The 10,327-nt window shown below is 47.1% G+C and overlaps 1 protein-coding gene across 1 annotated transcript; it reads right to left on the bottom strand.

Moving 5' to 3' along the window:
• Positions 1-5,831: 5,831 nt before the first annotated feature.
• On the bottom strand, positions 5,832-10,100 carry FUT4 (fucosyltransferase 4). The gene has a single exon (XM_052671336.1). It carries the CDS (start codon positions 10,090-10,092, stop codon positions 8,704-8,706), a length of 1,389 nt encoding a protein of 462 aa, XP_052527296.1. The 5' UTR covers positions 10,093-10,100; the 3' UTR covers positions 5,832-8,703.
• Positions 10,101-10,327: the final 227 nt, after the last annotated feature.

The following is a 10,327-nucleotide window of genomic DNA, read 5'->3' as shown; positions in this document are numbered from 1 at the left end:
CATGCACAAGTAAGTAAACGGGAGATGACCTACAAAGATGTAGTCTTTCTGAGGTCCCCAAGGCCTCACGGAAGCTGTATCAATACAGAAACAAGCTAAAACACCAGTTTGGCTTGGGGTTTCTTTTAAGGATGTGGGTCTAAGATATGATCTGTCATTGCTTTCAGTGCCTCTCTGCACAGAGGCAGCACATCACCAAATGCAGGCTCTTACACAAGCTACAAGATGGAGGGCAGCAGGATGTCCCAGGGACCAGACATGGCACCTCATGGGGCTGAGCTGTACACTCAGGTCTGGCTCCTCAATCTGGCGTTTAGGAACACTGACTGTCCCATAAGCTCTTCAGCTGAGTGTTGCTAAGCCATGATTAAGACAAAGAGATTCATAATTCTGCTCTTCATCTCACTTCCCAGCCAACCGACAGCTCCCCACCCTGCCTATATGCAACCCTGAAAGACCACCAAACTAAGAAAGCCAAGCACATGCCACTTGTTCCACGACATGACTTTTGCTGTGTTGAATATCACAACCCATCAGAGCAGACTGAGCTGCCCCTGAGTGCTCCAGCAGCCCATTTCTCATTAAGAGGGAAATGAAAGCAAGAGCAGATAGCCAACAGAAGAAGTGTAACAGATAGGTGTGCAGGGAGATAAACTGACCCCTAGAGCAATCAGAAATCAGAAAATATTTAAGCCAGAAAAAAAAAAAAAAATCAGCAATAATCCAAGTACTTAAATACTACATTCTGTTGTCCTACAACTTGCAGACATTGTTTAAAATGCCCATTGTTTAGCCAGCTGGAATGATCAGAGAACTGTTAAAAGCTCATGCAGTTGTAAGATCATTAGCTATAAAAAAAGATCAATTAAAGTCATTTTTTTCCCTCAGGCAGTGGATAGAATTGAATTTTTCCCACAGTATTTCACAAGTCAGTAACTAGAGCTGGGGAACTACAAGGAACCTCTAAGCCTCATGTTTACAGAATAGAGGAGTGAGATGGTAGAGATTAACCTTGGCTTGATGTTCAGCGCCCTGATGGAAGCGGTGCAGCAATGTCTTTGGAAGAAGCAGGCAGATGTGGCACTAAAGGACATGGTGAGTGGGCATGGTGGGGATGGGTTGACAGTTGGACTAGATGACTTTAGAGGCCTTTTCCAACCTTAATGATTCTACAGTTCCAGGGTCCTGCTGGTACTCAACCCAGAGGCTGAGCAGAGCACACATCACGCTTGTCTGTGAGAATGAAACTGCTCCCAGGTGTGAGATCAAAAGGGAATCCTCCCAGCCCTGGTCAGGTCACAGGGGATGCTCATCAGCTCTCCAAGCTCTTGAAATTTTTTCTTATTAACGCATTTCTATCTCTGCCTGGGTGATGTCCTTCTGTTTATCCCAAGCTGCAGAAAGTACTGTGTGGACAGAAGCACTGACTAGAACCTCTCAGCACTCCATCCCTAGCAGAGAGCAGGCAGCGGGGGTCTGTCCCTGGAGCCCCATTCATCACTGCTGTAAGGGTTGCATGGGATTTATCAGCCACCCAAACGGGATAAGAAGAGAAAGTGTTGGGGTGTGCACTGGACTTCAGACCAAATCAGCTGTTGGCAGTATCTAACTATTGCTTTTCAGTAACTTGCAGCCCATGATGAAGCAGAGCCTTCATCTCCTTGGTGCTGAGCAGGAGGCCACATCTACTCTCTGCCATGCAGGTATGTGCAGAAGAAAAAAGGCTAACTGCTAACTCACCAGCTACTGTAGACTGTTCCTCGCTTCAATAACTTCCTAATTAGTAGAAATAGAAATGACCAGAATGTAATGACAAGCCATAACACAACTTCAGGCAAAGCATCCGGAGGGAAAATTACATATCAAAACCAAAGTGTTGTCTTCTACACACCTAACATTATTCTCTCAATGTGGCTTTCTGAAGACATTGGTAATTAGTACATAATATACCAAGAAGGAAATGAAGCACCTTAGAAGGAAGAGGTGGGCAAGCTAGTTTCCATCAGCTGAGAGCCTGACCTCATGTTCCTTGTTACTTGTAAACTGCAAAGCAGAAGAATACCACTGGTACGACTCGCAGATAGACTGCTAGAATCTGCAAAGGTTCGGGGAACCTCATTTCCTCTAGTTAATAAAAAGTAAAGCGAATGAAAGTCTCCCCTTTTTTTTTTCTTCTTCTTCATTTTAACTGGGGCTGTCCAAGTGAGCATTTCAGCTGCCATCTCTGCCCGCATCTTCCTGCACTGAGCACTGCTCTCCCAGTGCTTTCTGACAGCTTTTATAGTACACAGTGAAGGTTTTATTGAATACTCACCTCTGAGGACAAGAATAAAACAGTCATAACTTGGAGGTGGAGGTTACTTCAACAACTTTACACAAACTTGGCAGAATGCTCATTGTTTGTGTTTTGGATTAAAGCAGCCCTTTTAATGACTAATTTTATCCATTACTAAGGGCAGATGGAAAATGAGCGAAACTGACTCCAGTGAGAGCAGTGTCCAAGCTCCTGTTGACATGAGACAGTCATACACACTCCACCTTCTAGCAAGCAGCCATAGCTTTAGCTGGATTCCTGCCTCTGTGCCATTCCAAAAGGCTCATCATCTTCCACGGGCCAGTTGTGTCACCAGAGGTGACTTCAGGCTATAAGTTCTCCTACATGATCCCAGATAAACCTGCAATTCTCCAGGTGCAAAAAGGACTGAAATAGCCTGTGCCTCCCCTTGCCTCCAACCACCTTCAGTCAGAAGGCTTAAAGTTGCATGTTGCAGTGCATGGTTAGGAAGAGCTCTCTCCTTTCTCCACTGCATGCTCAGCTCTCTCTGGAGTTTGCACACACACTTGCTGTCACAGATGTTTCCATCCTCACACTCCTGGCTGCATGAAAAGCATCAGCCAGAAAGAGGATGGGAAAGGGACAGAAGCCTGCAGAAGAACCAGAGGAGCTGGTGGTAGCTTTGGTTCCTTTTGTCTTGCAGGAGCAGAGGTAGAAACAAGCAGAGGATGCCTGAGATGCGAGCAGATGATACAGCCTTGTACACATGGAGCATTCCCTGCTATCAGCTGTGCTCCTGTAAGAGTGAGGCTCTGTCACATAGGACCTAAATGAAAGCCCACAGAAGACAGGACTCAGTGCTTCAGCCCAGCCCTACATTCAACAACAACCTGTCCACAGCCACAGTGGAAACTTACACAGCAAAAACCTGTAGCTCAGGGCTATAAATCCCAAACTTTCCATTTCCAGTTACATCAGCGAAATGACTTTTTTTTTTTTTTTTTTTTTTTTTTTAATTCTTGCTATTATTTAAAGTGCTCTTGTAAAATGGTAAAATACATTTAATATCTGAACATAGGAATAAAACCTAGATTTGAGATAGTGGCAGCAATTTTCATGTTTACAATAAAAAGCCGCTGTGAATGACAAGGAAAAGTAACTCAGCACCATTAAGGCTGTCATCTTCCTCCAAGGACTCAGTGCAGGAAACATTCTTCATCACAGCCACTGCAAAAGACAGAACAGTGAATCTGTGATTTTTTCATGAATATGCACAGTGGTGCTTAATGGGAGCTCAAGCATAGCACAAATTCTGCTCTATTTAAATTATCTTTTCACAGCATAGACACACAAAATGCTTTTTCACACTAACGGTGCTGAGGCACTGACACAGGTTGCTCAGAGGTGGTGGATGCTCCATCCCTGGAGACACTCAAGGTCAGGCTGGATGGGCTCTGAGCACCTGATGGAGCTGTAGATGTCCATGTTCACTGCAGGGGAGCTGGATTAGATAGCCTTTAAGGGTCCTTTCCAACTCAATGGATTCTATGAATGAAGTATTTGAGCTCATAGACCATTTTTGAGATAATGAAAGACTGGAAATCCAAGGTCCACCTAATAAAATCCTCAGAAATAAATGGCTAATGCTTTCTTTCTTCCTAGATTCAGTGCCCCATCATCCAAAACACCTAGAGAGTCTTTTATTTCAGTGCTGAATTTGAGGACACAAATGCTGAACTGTCTTCCACAATATTTACAGCCAAGCCATGGGCTGATCAACTTCAAAAGATGGTTTAATAAATAAAGGGAAAACCCAAATCATGATCCAAGTTTCAAATTTTGCAGTCTCTTGGTAGTTATTCAAAGAATATGATTAAAATCCTAACTGTCACTAAAATAGCCCAATTTTTAACTCTATTCACAACATTTTAACCCATACAATGATGGCTTTAAAAGGACCCAAAGTCCTTGAAGGAATTTACCAGTTCAGAAAAGCACTGGCTTCTTAGGGCAAAACTTTCATAGAATCATAGAATGGCTTGAGTTGAAAAGGACCACCATGATCGTGTAGTTTCAACCCCCTGCTATGTGCAGGGTCACCAACCAGCACAGCAGGCTGCCCAGAGCCACATCCAGCCTGGCCTTAAATGCCTCCAGGGATGCACTTCATGGGGGATTTCCAGTTAACGGGGCTTGTGGCTTCAGGACACTCCCTAAACACTGCACACCTTCCTGCCATAGGGATAGACACAGATATGGTGGCCTAAAGATCATTTATAACCTGGCACAGAAAAAGGAGGAGGATTATACAGAGTGGAACTGCTAAACAGTTAAAAGCGATATTTGAGTTATTCAAACAATGATTTTTTCTGATTAGAAATGGTTGTGCATACTTGGGTCTGGATTTATCTTTAGTTAAATACCATTTAAATTCATGTTAAGTCACCACGCTCACTACATCAGCCTGCAGATTGAATCAGCTCCTTGCTTCCTACAAAGGACTGTTTACACATTTAAAACAAATACCATCTTATGCGATTGCTGGATAAAGAGAGAGTTAGAAACTAATCGGGCGTAAGTCACATCTCACTTAAAAGTCAGCAAACAAGCGTGAACAAATGGTACCCAGTGTTTTGCGGAAAAATATTCCCACCCATTTTCACCACCCAGAGCCCAATCCCGGATGGAAAACCTGCAAGTAAACATCGACCTTTGTGGGCACAGATAAAAACAAGGCTTAAGCTCTCCTTACAAAACATGGCAGTGACACAGCATAAAGTACTTGAGGGGGAAAAAAAGAGAGCACTGTAGCACTTACCACACCCAGGAGGGGCTGGAAATATGAAGAGGAATGCTGAAATTTACCCGAAAGTATCCATGCTTTCAGCACCCTGATCTAGCTGTAGGTGTCCCCTACAGCAGGGGAGTTGGACTAGATGGCCTTCCACGGGCCCTTCCAACTGAAATGACTCTATGATCGTGTGGTACAGAACGTGGATAAAGAGAGGTCATCAATCACTTTTTCTGCAATCAGTGTTAAGAGATCACAGGAATAAGAGGTGAGGGACATTTGCAGCTCAGCTGAAGACATCAATGAACAAGCACAAAAATCCCATAGTTGAAAGAGTGGCCGCAGCACTATGTGCCAAATACCATCTCCCATCCATTTCATTTTGAAATGTAAGGGGAAAAATAAAAATAACCGAGCAGTTTCAAATTCTCTGTAGGTGAAGAGAGAGTCTGTTGGTTTGTTCTCTTTTTTCAGGTTTGTACACTGTGGGTTTTTTCTTTTTTTTTATATGATGTTTTTCCAGCAGTCACCCAACCTCAATAAATGCTCCTTTTCATAGTGGAAATAACCCAGCACAGCCTCTCCTGTGGAAATATTTACCCCTGGCACGACCAAGTTCGTCCCCAGCCTCAGACAGTCTGACTGATCTGTAATGAGTCACTTCTATTGATGAAGAGGTGGAAGACAAGCACAAAAGGAAATCTATTTAAAAAGCAGTTTTCTACCCTTCATAACGCATAAAGAAGAGGAAATAGGAAAATAGGGTCGTTTTATGCTACTTCCTTTCTATAATTTTATTGACTGTTAATCTACATGATTAATAAAAGTTACTCCATTCTGTGAAGATTAAAAGATCTTACAGTATAAAATTCCCTGAGATACTTCTGTGAGTTAAAAGATCACCCACATTTCTATATTCCACTTATAATCAAAAAGTAATTAACTTTATGAAAAACAGCACATGATCTTTCTGTCTCTCCCTCCTCCCCAACATTTCAAGGCATGGAATCAAACATTGAAAAGCATATCCGTCAAGATTTCTCTATTTAGACTGGAAGATAAATCTGCTTAATTTTTATACACTCATCACATACTTCACCTGCAGGGCCTTGTGGAGTCTGGTACCTGATCTGCAATCCAATTTGCTATGACACATTTCTCATTTATCACTGAACTTGGCCTCTACAAAGTGAGTTACAAAGGACAGCGCTCAGTTTCTAACAGAACTCAATTATTAGGTTAGTTCTGTGAGCCCAAGGAACAGATGAACTAAAAGCCAATATGGCCTCAAAGAGTTGCTGTATTATTGACTTCAGCAGCTACAGACCAGGACCAAACTTCCTCCCGAATCTAACGGGAAAAGTGTGCAATGCTTATGCAAGAACAGTGAAACTGCAATAATTATTACAACACTGCAGTTCTCATTATACAATTTGTGAAAATATTCAACACATATCTTACAAATAGAGCACAGTTGTGGTTATCTCATTCCAAAATGATGTTCTGATCGTTGCATGGCTATTTTCTGAACTTTACAAAACTCATTTCCACCACAATTTCAGGAAGAGAAGCTGAGAATAAAGGATGGCTGCAATCTGTGGAAATTCCCATGCTCCTGGAGCCTCATCTTCTGCCTGTGGCATTACTACTGATAGAACCGAGTCGTGTGCCTCTAAACTCTCAGGAAACATTTAAAAACTTAGAAGGACTGAGAAAAAGAAGCACTATTTTGGGCAGACTGATAAGAAGCAGTGCAATCTTCACCTTTTTAAAGACTGCTCACTGCTTTGAAGATCAGGTTTTGATGTACACACATGCGCACTGCCATAAAAAGCAAAAGGAAAAAATGACAACTCAAAGAGATACTGATTGTATTATCCTGGCACTCAGCTGTTAGGTTAATGCTATACTTGGAATTGTACTTTTAGAATAATCAAAACCAATTTATTTTACCAGCTGGCAGGGCAGCAGAAGATCTTGCAAGTGAGGAGCACGGCTGTACTCTGAACAACCCCTTCAGAAGAGCTGGAATTAAAGCACAGCATCAGGAACACCCCAACAACACCCTGCATTGCACTGAGTCCTCTGCTTTCCCAATAAAATCTCTCCGGCAGCTCTGGCACAAACAACAGCCACATTCAGAAGTGCTTTTAACCATCTTTCCCTGCACAAAAGCAGAAAACAATAAAAACAGGGCCTTCCAAGCTCTGCCCCAGTAAACCTGTGCAAAATTATTCATAAGCTGTAACACTGTAACAGAGTTTTTTCCCAATATTCTTTAGTTCCACACTTACACAATTACTGGGCACAGGTAACTTAAAATGCAGCTGCTAAGTTTCAACAGCATCCACCTGGCAGCCCTCATTGCTCAAATCAAACCTCATCCCATTCTAACCGAAATAACTCTCACACATTGAGCTTTCACTTGCATCTAACTTTCTTCTCTCCCCACCTGCCTGGTGCCCTTGATTTTATTCCACTGTGGCAGCCAGCAAAGGAAGAACTGCAATGCTCTGGGCAGACAGTGCGTGAGGAAGTGGCAGCCTAGAGTTCTAGGAACAGACTGAAAAAAAAATTAGGCGGAGGAAATCCCCAAAACCAAATGTAAAGAACAGTAACTTTCTTCTTTCTCTTCATATACTTCCTTCACATAACCTGTGTTTCAGCAGCAGTTTAGACCTTATTGTCTACAGTAATTCTCCTTCTGGGAGGTAGCATTTCGGGACTTAACTTTGGTATCTTTGTTGCCATTATTGCTGTACACACAACAGAAAGTTAGCCTTCCCATGTACAGATTGAGTACAGCAATAAAACCCTGCCATCTTGAGCCTTTCCCTGCTTTTTCTTATATGGCAGTAATCTTGCATTGAAAGACATGCAGTCTCCTATAAACATTCTCTAATTCCTGAATAAAGGGAGGGTGGAAATGTTCCTGCTTTCTGTCTGCCTTCTGTCTCTTCCTGTACTTGAAGCTCTTCTCTGCTTTCAAAAAGGACAACTGTGCTCACAATAAATACTTTCTGCCATCTGAGCTGTTTGTTCCACTCAAACCCTTCCATATCCTTTTTCCTACATGGAATTTTTATTTGGCTCAAAGAATTATTATTTGGCTGCTGCAATTTAAAACTGCTAAAAAGTGCTACCGTATCATCACATTCTTAAGTTCAACATTTGTGGCTCAGCATTTGTCAGCAAATAGCTCTGATTTTCATAATAATCACCATTGGAAATATTTGCTTTTGTCTTTGGAACGCAGAAAGCCAGCACTGATCGCGTATCCCCCATACGCAAAAGAAAGTTTCACGGTCCAGGAAGCTGTCATAGCTGACAAAATTGGTTCCAGCTGCACAGCTGAAGGACTTGGCATAGGTTATTCTGCAAACAACTGCAAAGGTTTCAGACCAGCACGACTGCTGAAAGTTTAGCTTCGCTCTTGCAGAATCGCCTTGCCTGATGCTTCTCCGTAATTTCATTTTGCACCGTAATAAAAATCTTCTTCTTCGTTTGTTTACCTCTATCTGTATGCTTTTCTCACTGTGGACAGACTGGCTCTGGCAGGCAGGAGGTCTCACAGGGTTTCCCTGTACCTCAGTGCATTCGCTGTTGGGAGAAGCTGGCTGAGCTCGCCTCGGGAACGTCAGCTCTCAAACCAGCTGGCCAGATTCCGTACCGTCTTCAATTGATCCCCCGCCGTCCTCACGGCCTCGCACACCTTGCAGTAATGCTCGTCCCAGAAAGACGTGACGTGGACGTCGTACTTGTTCCGCCAGGCGAAATACCTCCTGTAGCTGGGCTTGTTTTTATCGAGGAACTTCAGGTAGGTGGCCAGCAGCCGCGGGCTGGGGAAGTCGTCCACGTGGATGAAGGAGTCGGCGGGGATGAAGCGCTCGTAGTTGGCCCTGCGCGGGCCGAGGACGACGGGCACGGCGTTGGCGGAGAAAGCGTTCCTCCAGAGCTTCTCGGTGATGTAGTCGGTGTGCTGGGAGTTCTCGAAGGCCAGGTAGAACTTGTAGGCCGACACCGTCTTCACCACGCTGCCCTCCAGCAGCGCCATCCCGCGCGCCCCGTACACGTCGATGGGCAGGTGCTCCTTCAGCTGCCGGTAGTAGCGCACGCGGGCGTGCTCCTCGTTCCAGTTGCTGATGACCCAGGCCACCAGCCGGCTCTTGCGGGGCGGCACGAAGGGCCGCGGCGTCGGCGGCACGTACAGATAGCCGTAGGGCACGAAGACGTCCGAGTCCCGCCGGTAGGACATGGTCCAGTTGAAGAGCCCGGCCAGGCCCCGCAGCCCGGGGGAGTGCGAGGGCGACTCGAAGTTCATCCACACCCACAGCTGCCGCGGGGGTCGCGGCGGGGGCCCGCGGGGCAGCCCCTGGGCGCCGTGCAGCGCCAGGTCGCGGTGGTGGAAGAGCACGGCCCGCGCCTCGCCGTACCGCCCGCGGTCGGCGCTCAGGCGGCAGCCCGTGACGTTGTAGCGCCTCCGGCAGTCCGCCGGGCGCCGGGGGCGGCCGAAGGGCTCCCACCACAGCAGCACGGTCACCTCGCCCTCGGACCGGCCCGCCGCCGAGCCGTGCCGCCGCAGCTCCCGCAGGCAGGCGTACAGCAACAGCGCGGCGCCCAGCAGCGCGCCCAGCAGCGCCCAGCGCCGCCGCCACCTCCGCGCACAGCCCGGCCGGGCGGCGGGGCTCCGCCGGGGGCCCGGTTCCATCGAGCCTGCCCGCTGCCGCCCAGGGGGAGCCGCGGGGCCGGGGCCGCCCAGCGCATGCTGCTGCTGCTGCTGCTGCTGCTGCTGCTGCCGCCGCCGCCTCTCAGCGCCCACCCCCGGGCCGGGCCCGGCACACGGCAGCGCGGAACCACCGGGCTGGGGCGTGGAGATGCAGCCCCTCCCGGCCATGCCGGCCATCCTGCCCCACCCCGCGGCTGCCTGCCCCTCTGCGCCGGCCCCGGCCCCGGTCCGCCCCTCGGTGCCGCACGGCCCCGCCCGCGGGAGCTCGAGGGCCGCCTCGGCCATCTCTACTCTCGCCATCCCTTCCCATCCCGCCCCAGGCGGCCGCAGAGGTTCAGCTGGAGCTGAAGGGCTTTCCCTTCAGGGAAAGTGGTGGTGTATCAGGGACAGACCTTGGGGCATTTTGATGCCCCAGCCCTGGAGGTGCTCAAGGCCGGGCTGGATGGACCTTGAGCAGCCTGAGCAGCTGGTGGGGGCAACCAAACCATGGCAGGGGTTGGGGCTGGGTGATGTTTAAGGTCTCTTCCAATCCAAA

The sequence above is a fragment of the Tympanuchus pallidicinctus genome, unplaced genomic scaffold (genome assembly GCF_026119805.1).
Source record: "Tympanuchus pallidicinctus isolate F22 unplaced genomic scaffold, pur_lepc_1.0 scaffold11, whole genome shotgun sequence".
In the NCBI taxonomy this organism is placed as follows: Eukaryota; Metazoa; Chordata; class Aves; order Galliformes; family Phasianidae; genus Tympanuchus; species Tympanuchus pallidicinctus.
This window is presented reverse-complemented; position numbering and strand designations above follow the sequence as displayed.